General features: G+C 32.4%; 1 protein-coding gene across 1 annotated transcript; it reads right to left on the bottom strand.

Moving 5' to 3' along the window:
• Positions 1–3512: 3512 nt before the first annotated feature.
• Positions 3513–14326, bottom strand: LOC132759045 (pseudouridylate synthase TRUB2, mitochondrial-like). Its single transcript, XM_060750768.1, has 8 exons — positions 14140–14326; positions 12523–12669; positions 11173–11210; positions 10273–10344; positions 7239–7320; positions 6394–6466; positions 5263–5402; positions 3513–4839 (listed from the first exon to the last, which is right to left on the bottom strand). Exons 1-8 carry the CDS (start codon positions 14285–14287, stop codon positions 4376–4378), a joined length of 1164 nt encoding a protein of 387 aa, XP_060606751.1. The 5' UTR covers positions 14288–14326; the 3' UTR covers positions 3513–4375.
• Positions 14327–19935: the final 5609 nt, after the last annotated feature.

Raw genomic sequence — 19935 nt, 5'->3', positions numbered from 1 at the left:
AGTTTTATAGATGAATAAATGATCTTTACCAGATGCATTTTCATGAGACAGTTGGATATATCACTCAGTGAGATATAAGTGATATCACACTGTCTAAAACTGATAGATTTATATAGAATTTTGGTTCCTGTTCTATATATTATGAAAAGTATAGCAAGGTAGATCCCACAATAGCTTAAGATTTTCATGATGTCTTAAAAATCAGGCTTATTTGGCACCATATAATGGTAATATATAATTATACAAATATGGTAATACAATCATGTATACATAAATTATTGCGGGTTGGCCTAGTGGTTAACCTGCCAGGCTAGTAATCTAAGGTTTGCTGATTGTGTGGTTTCAAACCCTGTCCGGGGCAAGCCATTGTTTCTTTAAGCAAGAAACTACACTCATTGCTTAGTACTGGTTAGTTCCAGGAACAGATTCAAGAGTGTTTCAGTTAGCTTGTAGCTTCCAACATGGTCAAACTAAAATAAATTTGTATAAACTAATATATATGAATATATAATTTGAATTTATTAAATATAGAATATATCTCCCTGTGACGTGAGAACTTTCAGTATTTTGCTTGCATAGCTCATGATTTTTGTTTTCATTTCTCAAATTAAAATCAATGCATTAGTTTACCAGTATTTGAAAATTATTGTTGACTAGAATTATTTGTTTGTTTGAATAGAATATTTATATTTGTTTCTGAATAGAAGAAAATATGTTAATTTTTGGGTGGGATATGTAAATTTAATACATGTAATAGAACGCTTTATGCTTTGTTTTTTATGCAAGTTTATGATTTTTAACATTAAAACATTAAGTCATTAATTACAACAATCAAACATTCTCTGTAATAAAATGTATTGAATAGAATTATTTAAACATTCCTTTTAAGATAAAGTGACGTTTTGTTCATTCCACTAAATGTGTTTTCTGTACTGTTCTTTGTGACTGATCTGAAACATGCTGAGAATTGTATCTCACTTTCTGTTATAGAAGATTTTACTCTGTCCTTGAAAATAATAACTTACTTATTTGCATGAATCGAATTTTGGTTCCCTCGTTTCAATTTCATGTTCAAGGTGAACCAACAAGAAAATTAAATCACTAATTTTGGAAATTTTCCTTGCCCCATACTATGGTCAAAAGTCTTGTAAATGAAATCCGAAAATCAGTCTAGAAATGAAAGGAAATGATTGGTCAATTTTTAACAACAAATCGCTAAATGTTTCACATCATGATTCGCCAATAATTTTGGTTTTTTAACCTTTTGACCCTTCAATCTTTGCTAGAGCAATCTTTCGGGGAAGTGTTTTTAACAATGTACAAGCTTTTTTTGCCTGGAGATGTGTATTTCTTTTTCCTATATTATTATAAAATCATACATACATGTGGGATAACTATGCAAAGGTGTTAATACATTAGTCATTGAATGTTGTAATATCTGTCACACTTGCATGCTGTTTCTACAGCCATTACCTATGGTTGTATGTTCTTTTTGCCATCTGATTTTAAAAGTAAAGAAATCTGAACTGAATTTTTTTTTAATGCTTATCTTTAAATCTTACTTCCTTAAGAAAGGAAATCACAAAATTTAAATGAAATTGATGACAAAGTGATAGTCAAGCAGAATAACAAAAAAGCATACCTGAGCATGAAGTTCTCGTGTCTACATGACTTTTCATATCTGTTATATTTTTTCTGATAAGCAAAACATGAAATAACAATTTTTTATTTTGTTGACCTATTTCAATGCATTTGTTTCACATTTCAATAAATTATGTATGTCAAAACTCTTGTTTGTTATTACTGTATGGTGCACAGTCAAGCCATCACATCGTTCCTTAGCAGGCCGTCAGGCAGTTTACCAGTACTAGTTGCCTTCACTTTCGCAAGTAACTGATAACTTTTATACATGCCATAGCAGAAGTCCAGTGCGAATGACTGTAGAAAGAATTTCATGATCAATCACATTGATAGTGACCTGTATCATCAGGAAATTGAACCTAGGTTGCCAGATTCACAGTCCCAATTTTCTTCTCTATCAAGCTAACAGGATGGCTTAGTACCCAATAGTACTTGTAGATCTTATTACATGTATATATTCAACTTGCTGATACAGGTTAACCTGTTCAGTTACAACATACTAGGAACATTAAAATATCCGGTATAGACCATTTGATACGTTAAAAAACGAAAGTTTTGCTTTATATTGTGAAACTGAATAAAAATATTTCATGCAATTTATTTGTCAAATACTATTATAAAAACGTTTTTGTAGAAGAATAATTGAAACCAAACCTCTCAAAAGGGTGTAAAAAAAATTTTCAATGGTACTAGTATTGCATATAGAATCAACTTTCTTTTCAATGTTTTTACTATAAATTTACAGATTGAGAGATACTGATCAAAAGGTTAGTTTTTGTATTTTCTGATCGAAGATCAGTAAATACAAAGCTAACATTCAATCTCTGACACAAGTTTCACGACAAACCTAACAACAAGTAGTTCTCAAAATAGCTTAAAACTAGCGATTTAAAAGAAAGAAATATTTTTATTTTGTTACAAGTATCCAACAAATTACAACGCATTCAAAGTTTAAAAGAAGCATTGGCTTAAAGAATTGTCAATAAATGCACAATCACAAATTACGCCGAAGAATATGATTCATTGAAAATGCTATTTTTAGCGACGTCGATTACCGAATACTACACAAATAAATCTGACTGCCGAGTAGTGGAATATATAGATTCTACATTGTCGGACTGTTTGGGCGAGAAGATTTTCGCTAAATTATTTACTTCAATTTTTTAACAACAAGTTTATCAAAATACCTCGAAATTAATAAGGATTACAAACCCGAAATGCAATGAAAGTTCTAAATTTAGAATGACTTGATTTTATTCAGGCATTATTTGTATAACTTCTCCGTGGTGCAGGGTTAATGCGCTCGTTTAGTGTGTGAGGTCTGGAGTTCAAATCCCAGTCGAGGAAACTTTTTTTTAAATTCTTTTTTAAGTGTCTTTGTCAAGGAAGTAGCCATGATATGCAAGGATAAAGTGTGGCTGTCGTAAAAAATGAACATAAATGATTTCTGATGCAACTCTAGTAATGCAAAATTCCATATGTATCAAACTCTGGTGCTTGCAAGATGAATTATATGGTACATAAAATAAACTTATACAGGAAAATACATACAGATATACAGTTTGATTTAGATTGAAAAGATCAGAAAATACCACAGAGCTTGCAGCCCTTTGATTATACAGATCAACAAGTTGTGTATAACTTCATAATTAGTGTTTCTGTATTTTGAATGTATCCTCTATTAAGTTTACACAACTTCTCCAGTAAGTCATTACACAATTAGAAGGGAGTTGTGGCATTGTAGTAAAGGTGTCTACCTCTGGGATAAAAGGTTTGACAATATTCCCCTAAACACCCGTTCTGATCAGTCTTGAGAATTATTACAAGACAGGTTAAAAGTCAAGTATTAAGGCTCCCAAGAAAGTACAAACTGATTGGAAGCAACAAGTGTTTGTATCAGCTGCAAGTGTTTGTATCAGCTGCAAGTGTTTGTATCAGCTGCAAGTGTTTGTATCAGCAGCAAGTGTTTGTATCAGCAGCAAGTGTTTGTATCAGCTGCAAGTGTTTGTATCAGCAGCAAGTGTTTGTATCAGCAGCAAGTGTTTGTATCAGCAGCAAGTGTTTGTATCAGCAGCAAGTGTTTGTATCAGTAGCAAGTGTTTGTATCAGCAGCATGTGTTTGTATCAGCAGCAAGTGTTTGTATCAGCAGCAAGTGTTTGTATCACACAATCTGGTACAATTTTATTTATATAGACTTGCAAGATGTGGCTTGGTGATTTATCCATGGGATAATTTAGGGCTCATTTTCGGGTATTCATACCATGATTTGAAGCTAGACCTATTGATGGAATGCTGTAATAACTTATTATAAGATGTTTGATCTCATTAGATTACACAATAGTCAATGTTGAAATGAGCAATCTTTAATGACCATGAAAAGGAAAGAAAATTAATTTTTTCACAATCACTTTAATGACTCATTATCACCATTCATGTCTTTAGAACAAGCTCAAATCAGTGGATCAAATGAACTGCACCTTTGCAGCTTCTTTGAAATTAAAATCAAAATTATAATATAATACGCAAGTTCATCATACACATTCAAAGGATTGCTCTTTGCTCCCATTTACTGGGTTGGAAAACTGCTGATGGGGATGTAACACTGACCAGTCTTGCTATATTTAATCGTACAAGAACCTCATTTATTAATAACACAATTTTGTGAAAACTTCACTTTACTTTCCTGGGAAAAAGGAAAAAGAATGTCGACCTTTGGCTGTATAAAAATTTTTTTTAAACATTTTCATTATTCACAGCAATATTTCCTCTTTTCTTCAATAGTTCTTTCAATAAATCTTTATTTTCACCACCAAGCTTTTCCCTTTCGGCAATAATCTGATTACGTAAGTTTTTCACAGCCTTCAATGCTTCAATTTTTACAATATCTTCTTTTGAAGGTTGTCCTTTTAGTAAGCTTTCAGTGAGAAGGTCCACCTGTTGTTTTTGACTGGCCTCCCTGGACAGAATCTGAGTACCTGTAACTAAATTATCCTGTGTCAACAACTCATTACAAATTTTAATGTTTTTAGCAATGTCTTCTACTGTCCACTCTTTTTTTAGAAGTGTGTGACTCAGATCGAATATGCCGTATCTAAGTCTGTGAATGTGTGTACACACCGCAGTTGATTTTAACTCGAAGCCAATATTATGTATCATCTCTGCAAGATAATCACAGTTTTCATCGATACCATGCACCTCTGAAGAAAAAAGAAAACACATTTTTAATATGAATAATAGCCCTACTGATTTAATAATTATACTAGTACAACAAATCCATTTGAATTAAAAGAAATATAAAGAAAAACAAAAACGTTTATTTAATATATGCACTTCAAACAGTAAATTAAGTTAGTAGTCACTCACATTATTTTTTCTCTCAATAAATCTTTAAATGAAAATATGATAATTCTGCTTTTCTTATTCTTCATACAGGTCATATACTTGTTCAACGAAGGGACTGAAAATCTTGTGCAAGACCAGAAACTGTACCTTTACAATGCTAAAACCAAACCGGCAATGCCTTGAACATCTTCCTATATTAGTAAATTCAGGCAATACAGCATAATTTAGAGTTAAAATTTTACTGTAAATTTTGAAAAAAATGTTTTACTAAAACTTACCTAAAGTGAAGTCTGGTGGGTTGAATTCGATACATTTTATTCCATATAATACAGGAATTCTGTTAGTGTAAGAAGGACGCACTAGACCCTTGCTTGCCAGCTCATAAGCCTCTTGAGTGTTTGGATTAACACCAGCACATCTAGTAAAAATAATGATAAGTTGATAAATTAATTGTATATAACAAGAGAGCTATTATAGCCCTAAATTTCTCATCTAAGATCTTTTATTATAATAGTCCATAATTTCTTCAATGGTTGTGTATTACGTCACACCAACACAGTGGATGTTATATTGCGACTTTCCCGCTTTACTGGTTGAGGAAGACCTAATGTGTCCCTCAGTGCATTATTTCATGCACAAACAGGCACCTGTGTAGAACCACAGAGGTTCTCTAAGCTAGCTGGATAGCTTCCCAACATGACAAAAACTTCCTAAATCCCTAATGGGATTTAAACCCAAAGCGATACAGAGCAAGTGATTAAAAGTCAACAACCCTAATCACTCGGCAACATATGCTCCTCACACTCAAGGTCATCCAGGGTCAAATTTTGATTCCACCTAACTTTTCTTGAGATTCACTAGGTTAAGCTATGTGCTATATTTGACAGATGGCAATGGACACCATGCCTTCATGAAAGCTAAACTTCGAGTACTTTGTACTTAGAGGAGGAAAAAATTCTCTTGCAAAATGATATTACTATTGCACTCAAAAATCAAAAACTCTACACTGTAAACCTTGGGAACCTATAAATATTTTCCTAGGTTTAAACGCCCAATGTTTATAAAAGAAAAAAAATATATCATGATCCATTTTACTCAGACCTTTATTTTTATTTCATTCAATTCTTTTCGTTGCTTACTGGTACACTGAATGAATCCAGCAAAATCACTATGAGTGTAATTAAATATGCCAAATTTCATAAAAATACACATGAAGTTCAGGTTTAAGGCACTCCACTTATCTTTCTTGACAAGAAGGGACTGGAAATATTATTTTTACTTGCTATTCACTTAAATAACCTTCAATAGTTTAAATCATGTAGACCTAATCACCTTACTTATACACTTACATGTAACAATATATTAAGTAAGATTGTAGTGAAATAATGATACATGTATAAATATCTTACTCAAACATTAACTTCTGATGAGCATACTGTGCTGCACTACAAACTTTATCCATCTTCCCTTTGTTTATGTGAGCTGAAACAAAAACAAGAGCAATTAGTGATCTCATATGTTGCCTCATGATAGCCAATTGCATGTTGTAGCTACTGTGTAGCAGGAGACACAAAAATCATTAACTCGGTAAAACACATCTCAGTCAAAAATCATTCAAGCAGAAAACCAATGTAATATGCACACATACTTGAGCTACCAATCATTCCTGTAAAGTTTCATTGAAATTGCATTAGTGGTATAAGAATAGTAGTCAAGTAGACAAACTTTAAAATTCAAAATCAATTAATGGCCATAAAACAGATGGACAAAGTGACAGCAGGACAGTGTATCAGACATACAAAGAAAAATCTGTATCCCTTACTGAAGTAAGTCATATAAACATAATTAGGAACTCCATAGTAAAAATAGAATAAATATCTACTAGTACAACAGAAAGAAGGCCAGGATGATTCCCTATCATTTGTGAAGTATCCATGATATATGCATCTTTTTCAAGTTATAGACTGTGTCATGTTGCAGAATAACTAATATGACTGCTGCAAGTTTCAATTGGCATATATGCCAAATAACAAAAATTGAAACTTAACTCACTTTTGAACAAAAAGTGGTAATAAAATGGCAAACTTCATTCATGTACAGACTCAATCAAACTGAGTCTGCAATTTTTATGGAATTTTGCTGTTTTTTATGCTTCTGAGGGATCACTTTTTTCCAGACATTCAGTCACTGCATATAGCATATACATTTTCGAATCTCAGAATTTCTTTGCGAGCAATTAAGACAAAATGCTTACCATAAGTAGTCCGTTTTACAAATTTACCATCTGTGTAGCATGTATCTGTTGAGTAACCTAATCTTCCCTTCACATGATACACCTGCAGTTAACATCAATATAGTGAAAAAACAGTTCAGTAATGAAACAAGGGTGCCATAGTCACAAAATACGCCCGTTTACGAAAAAGCTTTAGATGGAGATGGGGGCATTATGGATAAGTGTTATCTAGCAAGCAAGTTTTTATTCTTGGCACTGTGTTGTTAAATGAACCTTAAAACAAATCAATAGGGAAGATATGCACAGAATGTGTGACCTTGACCTTGGTCGCAGGGACCTGAATTTTATGCACAGCACTCAGCCTCACAATGATGAACATTTGTGCCAAATTATATTGAAATCCCTCTATGCATGTAGAAGTTTTGCTCCAGACAAGTGTTTTTCTATGAGCTCTAACTGTGACCTTCACCTTTGACCTAGAGACTTGGTTTATGTGCAGGGCACTACGTCTCATGGTAGTGAACAATTCTATAAAAGTAACATTAAAATTCCTCCATGCATGTAGAAAATATGCTCCGGACAACATCTGGATATTTAATCATCTCCAGTGACCTTGACCTTGCAAATATTAACCTAAATTAAATGTGTAACACCTGTAGTCATGATAGTTACCATTTGTGCTACAATCCATCAATAAATGATGACTAAATGGTCCCTATAACCATCTTCAAATTTTTATCTGAACTTTGACCTCTATGTGTAACCTTGACTTTGGTCGCAGGGATCTGAATTTTGCATGCGACACTCAGCCTCACAATGGTGAACATTTGTGCCAAGTTATATTGAAAACCCCCTATGAATGTAGAAGTTTTGCTCCAGACAAGCGTTTTTCAATGAGCTCTAAGTGTGACCTTGACCTTTGACCTGGAGACCTGGATCATGCATGGAGCAATACATATCATGGTGGTGAACATTTCCATAAAGTATTGTAAAAATTCTTCCATACATGTAGGAGATATGCTCCAGACAAAATCTGGATATTTCACCATCTTTAGTGACCTTGACCTTGCATATATTGACCTAAAGTACATGTGTCACAGCCGTAGTCATTATAATGACCATTTGTGTTACAATCCCTCAATAAATGATGATTAAATCGTCCCTATACACATCTTCATATTTTTATCTTTTTTTAAACGGGCGTATAAAAAGTACATGTAATTTGATAACTAAAAAATTCTGATTTAAGATTTTATTCTAGGGAAATACATTTCATAACAATTCTTAATCTTTGAATGAGCTGAACTGATATTTACTTGAAAATTAAAATATAATTAAATTTCTATGAGAAAGTATTTACATTTGATAAGGTAATTACTGTATGATCTTTATGAACAAATACCAAGTCTACAGAACACCATAGTTATCACAGTTAAGAATCTTGACCAATGAATGAAACATGTGTAAATAAATGTTACATTCTTTACAACATACTCAAGTCCAAGAAAGAGGATTATTTCATGCCCTTTGATTAAATTCAATTTTTAGAATTGAATGTGAAAATAGATCAAGGGGAGTAATTGTGTAAGTCATTTATGAACAAAGTAATAACTTTGTTGTCTCCCTTTGATTAAATTCTATTTACAAAATCTGGATATTTCATCATCGTTAGTGACCTTGACCTTGTATATATTGACCTAAATTATATGTATCACAGCCATAGTCTTGATAATGACCATTTGTGTTACAATCCCTCAATAAATGATGACTAAATGGTCCATATACACATCTTCATATTTTTATCTGAACTTTGACCTCTATGTGTGACCTTGACCTTGGCCGCAAGGACCTGAATCTTGCACGCGACACTCCGCCTCACAATGGTGAACATTTGTGCCAAGTAATATTGAAATCCCTCTATACATGTGGAAGTTTTGCTCCGGACAAGCATTTTTCAATGAGCTCTAAGTGTGACCTTGACCTTTGACCTAGAGACCTGGTTCATGTGCGCGACACTGCTCCTCATAGTGGTGAACATTTATATGAAGTTTCATTAAAATCCCTCCATACATGTAGGAGATATGCTCCGGACAAAATTGGACGCCGCCCGCCCGACCGCCCGCCAGGGGCGTTCCCATAATACGTCCCGTTTTTCAAACGGGCGTATAATAAAAAAGCATATGAGCCACATCACGACAAAACCAACATAATGTGTTTGCGACCAGCATGGATCCAGACCAGCCTGCGCATCTGCGCAGTCTGATCAGGATCCATACTGTACGCTTACCAACTCTATTACAAGTAGAGAAACTGACAGCAAACAGCATGGATCCTGATCAGATTGTGCGGATGCGCAGGCTGGTCTGGATCCATGCTGGTCGCTAACGCACTATGTTGGTTTTGTCGTGACGCGGCTCATATCAACAAAAGGTGTCCATTAGACAACTATCATAACTATTACAACTGACTACTTATACTGTTTGCCTGGATTTTTGGGATGATGGTCACTTTCAAGTATTTGAAGTTTCAAAGGAATAACTCAAAGGGTATAGGAAATAAGTGGGGTTAGAGAAAAACTTGACTGGAATTCTAAGTTGAAAAGGGGCATAATTTTGTCAAAATCCATGACAGAGTTATGTCCTTTTGTTTGGAAGTGGGGATAATGGTGCATTAGCCCTGTCGTTTACAAAAAAGTAATCATCTCATAAAAAGATTTGTATTAAAACTTCCGTAATATAATGCGGAGATATACCGTTAAATTCAGACTGCTACTTTAAAATGTTTGTTGATTTTCTATTGATGTATGGTTGACCACATGGGGGAGTTTCTCATGCAAAAATTGTACTTCCAATTTCGTCATAATGAGGTTGTAGATTTATGGCTTATAAAATTCGCTTATAAAACTAATTATGGTTTTCTGGACACCAAAATATGAAACATATTTAATTAATGAAATGTAGCTATTTCTTTCTTTATGAAATTTATTTAATGTAGCTTTAAATGACCTGACATAACAATACCAGTTACAGCAAGGAAGATCAGAAAGAAGTTTTACCCTGAGGTATTTTGCCATCTTGATCATTTTCATATTCAATGCTGCATCCTCACCAATGCTACATACTGTAAAACAGAAACAGCATTAACCCATTATTTAATATATCTTATAAGATGCTTGGGACTAAAATTGAAACTTTTATGAAAAACATTTAATTTGATGACAACAAAATATATATTAAACTTTAATGTTTTGAAATAAAAACACTACAAAAATTTTGATTTAACATATGAAATTCTTTATTCCAAAGATCATGTTCATGTAAGTTTTTTTCAAAATGTACCAGTCAAATGAAACCCCCAAGGCTATTAGCCCTCCATCTCAGGGAGAGAACAGAATTTCTGGATTTTCAAACCCCTGATAGAGGCTCACCTGTCCTGTGAGGACAGTCATATGGAAAATCCCCACACTATCAATTTTGACATACAGACATTTTGTCATCAACAGATAATTATGGAATTATCATTTTACGCTTAACCTGAATTTCTGAAAATGGTCCATCTTCCGTTTTTGGAACAGACTCACTTGTAAGTTGTAAGAAGTATAAATTGAAAATACAATTAAAACAGTATTAGTGCCAAAGCGGTAAATCACTTTCAGTCATTCAAGCAAGAGGTAAGAGTCAAAGTTTTCTATTCTTTTATACTGACAGACCTCATTTGTTCTAACCAGATCATCTTAAACTTTTTTTGTTTATAATGATACCCAAAGCTATCATTTCCTTGGCACTGGTTTATAATCACAAATGCTTTGTAGCTGTTTAAGATCAAATGTGTTTAAAGAAAATTTGAGCGGTATGGTACGAAACATGGGAAAAGATTTGTGAAGTTATCTGGACTAACCATGACAATACTTATACAACCTGACCCTTCTCTCTATCTCATCTGCAAATTGCTATACTGTATCTAAGTGATTATATAGAAACATGTCACCAAGCACTGGAAAAAAACAACAGCAATACAAAACAATATTTATGGGATGATGTATTCTGTCAGTATTAAGGATTTTAAATTTATAAATTTGGAGCTAACAAATAATGTCTATTGATGATATTAACATGTCTTATTTTCCAATATGAATTATTAACCCATTACTTCAAGCATTTTGTGAAAAATGGCTGTTTTCATTGAAAAGTCTCCCGTTACAAGTTCAAATTGCTATAATACTATAAAAACTGCTTCGACACTAATAAAACTTGGCACAAATGTTGACTGGACCATTGCCCTTGCAACAACATGCTCGGGCTTAAATTTGCTGTTACCATGGCAACGAGGGGACATCTCAAAATTGCCAAAAATCACTATTTTGCTTTGATTTTTTCCGTCATTGCTGCAACTTCTCAATGGATTGAGATAGAGTCAAATGCTTTTCAGCGTTGGTTACACGTTACCTTATGATCAATCTGGGGTCATTTATAGCCTCACACAAGTCCAAAATTTTCTTGGCGATGAGGGGGACTCCGTCCCCCTTCAAACCCCCCAAACAGAAGGGGGCACATCCCCCTTCTGGCAACCCCCTGATGTATCTTTTGGTTGGGGGACCGCGCCGAAAAAGTGGTCACTTTTTTTAACAACATTTCTCAAACAAAAACAAGTGTTAAGGGCCTAAATAATGCATTTTTTCACCATTTCAGACAACAAAAAGGGGGGGTGAAAAAGGCGTTAAAAGGCGTGTATATGAAGTAATGGGTTAAATGAGTTATCATGCGTAAAAAACGGCAAAATTTTAAAACTCACTTGGTTTGACTTTTAAATTAAATCACAAATAATAATACAGGAGTATATGAAAGGGAATCATTCAAAATTAATATGACAATATTCATTACTCTGTTTACTAGGAGGTTCAACTTGTGTATTCATATAAACAAGGCGCTACCATGTTTCTATTGAACAGTTACTAGAATGTTAAATATTCTATGTAAAAAAAACCAGTGTATGATTCTTTTTCTTGTATATTACATAATCATGAATTTGAAAAGCATTGCAAAAAAATTTTTTTTAAATATCCCTTTTAGCTTATAGTATAGTGTATGAAATTACATCTTCATCTTATAACCAAAATAACACTAATTTTAGAAAGCAAATCATTCACAAAGGCACTGAAATGACGTCAATTTATAGTACACAACTTATTTAACACAACAAAAAATCTCCAAGCACCAGCAAGGACTAGAAAATCTAGTTTGATATACATGTACAAGAAAGAAGAAGCTGTTTAACTCAGAGAAATTGTGTAATCTTGTTGCTTTACCTAGTTTATGCTTGGAGTAATCAACTATTGGCTCTGGTACATTGGTTACCATGGGAACACCTGAAGGTCCTTCAAGCTGATATTTCTTTGCCTTTTCTCTCTCCATCTGTTTAATCTCATAATCATAAGCTGGTAGTTTATTCAACTCTGAAAATAAATATATCTGATTTATTAATCTAAGGAAATTGGAAATTGTCTGAGGACAGCGACGCTCGACTGTTAGAAAAAGTTGTCACAAGGGTGTTTCATTGAGTGTAATAATGCTTACCTATATGAATACATAAAATTGTCCGAAAAGGAACAAAGGCTTGTTATTAAGATGTTTTATTGAGTTAATCACTGCTTTATTATTATGAATGCATAAAAATATCACAAAAGTATGCAAAAACTCTTCAGTAGCTTACAAGCAAAAACTAAAGCAAGAATTCGAAAAAAAAACGAAAAAGGGGCATAATTTTGCAAAAGAAGCAAATTTTCAGCGTTATTTGGACTTGTGCCAATTCATGTTAGATAATCACGAGAACAAGTGTGTGAAGTTTCAATCCAATTTCCCCCCACTTCAGTAGTTATGTTGGATTATACCATCTTATACGCAAAAACTTAACCAAGAATTTTTTGTCCAAAAGGGGGCATAATTATGCAAAAAAGCAAATCAGAGTTTTGGGACTTGTGCCAATCATGTAAGATAATCACAGAGAACAAGTGTTTGAAGTTTGAATCAATTCCCTAATCAGTAGTTATGGAGATACCAGCTTACATGCAAAAACCACAGGGACGCCAATGCCGACAAATGGCTGACTGCATTAGCTCAATTATTCTGCAAAAAGTCGAGCTAAAAATAAGCTGGTTTGGACAGATTTTCACAATTTTACAAATGTAGGTAATTTTCAATATTTAATAGAGAATTTTCAAAAGTTAAGTTTTATCTAACATAATTCAATTGGGAAAAAGTCCTACTAGTATATTCAACATTTATTTTGTGCAAAAAAGGGTATCATGACGAAAATTTGCATGAGCAGGCAAGACTGGCTCTTTACTTGTGGCATTTTTAGTTCCAGCATTGTAACTTTAGCCTATCGTAACATAGTAAGACCCGAAAGCAAAGCCAGCAATTTCAATACACTGGAGTTCTTATTTTCTTAAAGCTGCACACCTCCAGATGAGCCAAAATATTTGTTCAAAATAAAACTTGAGAAAAAAAGAACACTGATATTTTAAGAAAAGTAAAACACTTTTGTCAATTTTGGCACTTGTATTAAATGTGTTATAGCTATAAATATTTACTTGCCTCATTCAATAACGACTGAAAAAATACAACAATGCTCAGTTAGACACAAAATTGCTGATAGAAGCATGTTCCTCTTCAATATACTGAGAAGTTTAAGAGGGTCATGACCCCTGGGCCATATTCATAAAAGTTGTAATGGAATTAGAAGTCTATTGTCAAGTGTTTTGTGTAAAATTGCTCCTAAACAGCTGAAAAACAGACAGACTGTAGAATAACCATGTCAACAAAAGATATTTCCTTTCAGCTGTGTAAAAAAAGAACATCAAATAGTTCATATTTCCTTTCAGCTGTGTAAAAAAAGAACATCAAATAGTTCAAAGTTGTATTACCTTTTAAGACATTTCTTTTTAGAGTTCGTATAGCTTGCAACGTATTGTATCCTGTTGGCTTATAAATACAAAATACTCCTGACAAATGATTATTGTAGGCATCAAGAGCGTTTTTTATTTGGCTTAGCATCACTCGAGTAATCTTCATTTTTTTGTGTTTCTCTCTACCTGAAGAATAAAGCAGAATTAAATGAGTGTTGGCAAGACGATTTTTTTTCTACATATCCATGTCAAGCTGTCTATTTTTTTACTCACTCTCTTCTGCGGTTACACAATTAAGAATTCCGATATCAAGCCAGGACGAATTTTCCGGTTATTATCGGGGCCCAATTCCAATCACTTGCATGGTTACAGCCTCTTTTCCCTATTTCAAACAATTCCAAACTGCAGCAATCAATCAACTGATAAACTCGAGTGATGAAAATCAACATGTTCTTATTTATTTTGGAAGAGGGAAAAAGGATAAATAGTAATTGATTATAACTTAAATATAATCTAAAAGAAAAAGTGAAAAGCACGTAATAAATAATAATAAAAACATTAATGATTAAAAAACCAAAATAGTAAACAAAAATAGATACATAAAGAGTTGAAAATCTAAATTGATCTATCAGAAATAAGTCCACAAATTAACGCAAGAGACATAATAGAGAAATACAAATGGAATACTGGAACCAAAGCTCCAGCTACATGTAGCTCTTATGAATGGACCCCTTGGTTCTTTTACATGCCCAGTGTATAGCAGTTGGATACATTGCAAGGAGTTCTGGATTTCGTTACCAGTTACACCCTCTTAGTTATAGGCAGGAAAACACTGAAAGTGTCTTGAAAACCCCAAAGGATCGAACCCCCGGACCTCGGGTGAAGCCAGGGGTCTAACCAACTAATATTGCGCCCCCCTTAGATTCACAAAATGCTTCACTTTGTTTTTGATCAGAGCTGGGTTTATACTTTTTAAAGTTCTTAGATTCCCCCGTTGGGGTTTTTATTAACGATTGGTGATTAAAAAGTTTGATTTTTTTTTCAGCATGTATTTAAATAATCCCCTTCCCCCTTTTGAAAATTCGCTTTTTTAAAAAAAATATACGAACCCTTTTGAGTGAACATCAAGCCATTCCATCCCTTTTATATTTTTCACAGAAATTTAGCAATTTTAAAAATTCTTTTTTTGGGGGGTATCCCATGGACCACTCCTCGTTTGTTTTACCCCATGGCTTGCATTAAACAGGTCCCCCCTGTTTTCCACCCTTTTTAAATATTTTTTTTTTAAAAAAATGGTTTGGCCAGTATGTCTACGTCCCGCGAGGGTTGGGGGTTTGATAATATTTTAAGGGCTTTTTAAAAATTTTCGGGTAGTCTGACCCATTTTTATTGGTTTAACCCATAATTTCGCGATTTAAAAATATTCTTCCTTTCGTCAGCTCATGTTGTTTTATTGTTAACTTCCAGGGGACTGTTTGTTTATGTGTTTCAACCTTAAATTCCTTTCTGTTTTATTACATTATTCGCTTAAATTTTTTCCCAAAATTCGTATTTTTAACTATTTGGACTCCTCTAGACTATCCCCCAAGGGGTTCTTTTTTTTCCCAAAATTGGGTTTTTAATCTGTGTTTCAACAAAAATAATATTCATTACAAAATATGTTTTATAAGCATCAATAAAAATTTTAAAAAAATCTATTTTCCAGGATTAATAATATTGTTTTTTGGGACACCGGTCTTATGGTTTTTTTTACACTTGTTGGGTCTTTTCCTAAACAGCCAATTTCAATCAAGTGAAACCTGAAAAGGGATTATTTTGAAAGTTTTTTATGTTGATAAAATTACCATTTAAATTGTTTTGTTTTTAAAAAATTGTATTATTTTTAAACAATTATCATATTTTTTGGGGTCCCTTTTTGATGGGGTTTCCCCAGTTTTTACTTTATTTCAATTCTTCCCAGGTTCACCGAAAACCCATCGGACTTCTGACTTTTTTTCTTTAAAAAACCTATATTTTTTTAAAAAGGGGTTTTACAACCCCAAAATTTGCAAAATTCATAAAAAAGCCCCCTAAAAATAGAAGTAATTTTTTCCCAAATTAAATTTTGCCCCAAACAGCTACTCCCCAAAAATGGGGGGGCACAGGTGAAATGTTGCGGGGCCATACTTCAAAACCCCCCCCCGCCCCATCTAAAACCCAAAAACCCTTTAAACATCATCCAAACATCATAAGTATTGACAAAAATTAATTTTTATTGGAAAAAAAATAAAAAATTATGACTCTAAAATGGCTTAAAAAGGTTATTTCTACTTAATTTTTTTATTTTTTAATCTACATTATTATAAAAAATGTTTCTGCTTTAACACAGTTTTATGGCAATAAAAGCAACCCAAAATTTTACAATTTGACTTTTCGGAAAACGGATTTTAGCTCTTGGGGAATTACACCAAATGAAGGTAATAACACAGTTACATATCAACAGTTACATGAATTTCAATTTTTTCTATCATCCATATATTACCGTTTAGGTTGAAAAAAAATTTTAATGTTTTTTTGAAAATTATCAATTTCCCTTTTAAATCCTATAGCAAATTTTTGAAAAAAAAAAAATTGGTTTGTAATTGAAAATCAATAAATTTAAACAGACGTAGGGGGAATTTTCCCCATAATAAAAAGGGTTATTTTGCGTAAACTTGTGTATTTAGTTTATTTTTGGAGAATTTTTCCCATACAATGATTTTCAATTATTTTCTAATAAAAAAATAACTTTTTATTTAAATTCTATTTTAAAAAAAGGCCCAAAACGTCGATTAGCTATTACACTCCTTTGGGGTTGAAATTCCCCAGAGCTATGTACAAAAGTACCAAAAAACCGTTTGCTATTTTTTGAATTTGTAAATTTTACAAATCCCATCACTGTATAAATATTTCCTTATAAAATTTTACCAAAAAAAAGTTAAGGAAGGGGAGGTGCATAACCATATTGTTCTCTTTTGCGACCAATAGAAGGGAATTTACGGTTTTGGTTATTTCCCCTTAATTTTTTTCCACAAAAATTTGAGTTACATAAGCAAAAAGGGTACTGTCACAAAGAGGGTACCATTTTAAGTAGATTTCACAAAGAGGGTCCCTTTTAAGTAGTTTTGGGAAAAGGGGGTACCTTTTAAAAGGGAAAAATTTTCAAAAAGAGGATACCATTAAAAAAGGGATTTGAAAAGAGGTCCCATTTAAGAGATTTCCCCCAAAAGAGGGTCCCATTAAAAAGATTTTGGCAAAGAGAGTACCTTTTTTAGAAATTTTCAAAAAAGGGGGTACCTTTTAAGAAAGATTTCACAAAGGGGGTCCCAAATTTAATTTTCACAAGGGTACCATTAAGAATTTTGTAACTACATTTTTGGTTTTCCCAAAAAATACCATTTAATTTTCCGTTTAAGTAATTCCCAAAATTAGAAAAGGGAAGCCAAATTGGGGGGCCAGACAACTGATAAAGTGAGGGTTTTTTATATTATTTAACCAGTTTTTAAAAAAAATTTTTTAGGGCCCCCGCCATGTAACCCGGGGTTTAAGTTTCCCCTTTCGCCCTGCATTCTTCTTTCCCCATCTTTCATTTCCTTTCATTTTTTCCGTTCATTATCTAATCAAAATTATTTTCATTTCCTGTTTTTTATCTCCCCAACGACAAAAACCTTTTCAACTAAAAATTTGCCCATATGATATTTTTTTAAATTTCCCCGGGGCCTTTTTTTGGGAATTTTGGCATTTAAATGATTATTGCGATAATCCCCCTTTTTCACTTTAAAAAAATAAAAAAATTTTACAGTTTTTCATTATTCCCCAACAGTGTTACATATTAAACTAAATTTACATTATATTAAAAAAATGGGATCAATTGGAATTTTTCAGGGTTCGAATGATTTTTTGCAATTTGCCCCTTTTCACTTTGAAAAAATATAAAATATTTTGGGAAATTTTAAGCATTTTAAATTTTAAATTTTGGTTGGGTTTTAAAATTTTTTGGGACAAAACTTATTTTTTCTTGAATGTTGGAAAATTTTTAAATTTTCCCATTTTCACCCACTCATACTTTTTAATGTATGTAGCCATTTTTTGCTCCCAAAATATAAATATGCTTTTTTTAAAAAGGTTTAAAAGACTAAAATTTTCGGGCCTTTTAACTTTGGTTTTTGAAAATTTGGTTTGTTTTAAACATTGAAAATTTTTGGGGGTTTTGAATTTTAAAAATAAAAAAAAAATTTTGTGCAAAAAAATTTTTGGGAACCTAAAATATTAACATCTAAATTTTGGGCTGTTTTCCGGGGGCATCGGGGCATATGACACATTTCTAGTTTTTATTTTGAAAACCCAATTTTTTTTGAATGATAAATTGTTTATTTCAGTGATGTAGTAGGACATTTGGTTTCCCTTTTGGGTTTCCAAAAGGGGAAAAATAAAAGTGTAGCAAGAATTTTCGGGTTTTCCTTTGACAACAATAAACTGAAAAATTGGGCTAAATTTACTTGTAAAATAAAATATTTAGAAAAAAAAATTATCAACATAAAAATTGTCCAATAAAATAATATGTTAGACTTTCCCAATATTTTTACACTTTTAAGAAATAAGCCTAATGTTTATTCTTTTTTAAACATAGACATTAAGCTTATAAAATGAAAAAAAAACTGTTTTTCATTTTTTTTGTTTACCAACCCCCCAATTAACAATGGGTTTTGCAGTAGGGCTGAAGGGGTTGACAATCTGTTTTCAGAAATTTAAAAAAGGAATTTTGGTAATTGTATTTATTTGTTTTATGGTGAGTTTTAATTATGTACAAAAATATTTCACACCCCGGTAATCCGGGATACTTTTTTTATAAAAAATTTTCTTTTGGGTTTTAAATTTGCATTCCCCTTTTGGAAAATCAGTCCCATTTTTGGAAAATTTAAAAGGGTTAAAAAAAATATTTCCCTTTGGAACATGGGTAGTTTATCATTCAAATTTTGAAAATAAAAAAAAAAAATAACAATCTATTTAGGGGTAACTCAATTTTTAAATGGTTTAAAACCCACCCCGGGGGGCGATTGTTTTCCTTGACAAGAAACTTTACATTTCCACCCCTTAGATTGATTGGGTTTCCCGGGAACAGATTTTAGTTTTCCCAATAAACACCCAACCCCATGAAAAATTTGAAAAAAATTTTAAATAAACAAAATTAAAATTAAACCCCTTGTTAAAAAAACCCCATTTTTAAATAATAAATAGATCTAAAGCACTGGTTCCCTTTTTTATTTCAAGGGACTCTATGTGAAATGGGTTTATTTTTTGTTTTTTGTTAGGCCTACAAAAAAAAAGAAAAGTATTTTATTTTTAAATTTATTTTAAAATTTTACATTGATTTTTTAAAAGCCCAGTATAAAAAAAGGGTTTTTTATTTTATTTTGGGGAATTCTGTAATTAAAGTGAAAATAAAAAAAGAAGAAAAAAGATGAAAGGGGAGACAATCGAAGCTCAAACAAAAAAACACAGAGTTAAAAATCACTTTGAACCAAAACCCCACATATGTATTGAAAACAGAAAAAAATGGGAAAAGGGAAGAAAAAAGAACTAATACGGGCAATTTAAATTTGGGAGGATGTCACAAGTGTAATGACCCCATGTTATCAGTAAAATTGCCCCCCCAATATATCATTGTATCATTTAAAACTGAAAACCTTATACATAATATTGCTATAAAGGGCCCTTTGGCTTCCAAATAAAAAAAAAAATTAATTTTTTTTAAATTTTGGGGTTAAGTAAAAATTGGGGCATTTGTTTAAATCA

This window comes from Ruditapes philippinarum, unplaced genomic scaffold (genome assembly GCF_026571515.1).
Source record: "Ruditapes philippinarum isolate M1 unplaced genomic scaffold, ASM2657151v2 ctg4190_1_1_1_1, whole genome shotgun sequence".
Taxonomy (NCBI): domain Eukaryota; kingdom Metazoa; phylum Mollusca; class Bivalvia; order Venerida; family Veneridae; genus Ruditapes; species Ruditapes philippinarum.
The sequence above is the reverse complement of the archived record's forward strand: the minus strand, read 5'-3'. Positions and strand labels throughout refer to the sequence as shown.

Coding starts and splice junctions, on each gene's coding strand:
- LOC132759045 (XM_060750768.1), bottom strand. CDS start 14,287: ATGAAGATTACTCGAGTGATGCTAAGCCAAATAAAAAACGCTCTTGAT. Junction 5,403..6,393: donor CATCAGAAGTTAATGTTTGA/GTAAGATATTTA, acceptor TATTTTTACTAG/ATGTGCTGGTGTTAATCCAA. Junction 4,840..5,262: donor CCCACCAGACTTCACTTTAG/GTAAGTTTTAGT, acceptor TTTTTTCTTCAG/AGGTGCATGGTATCGATGAA.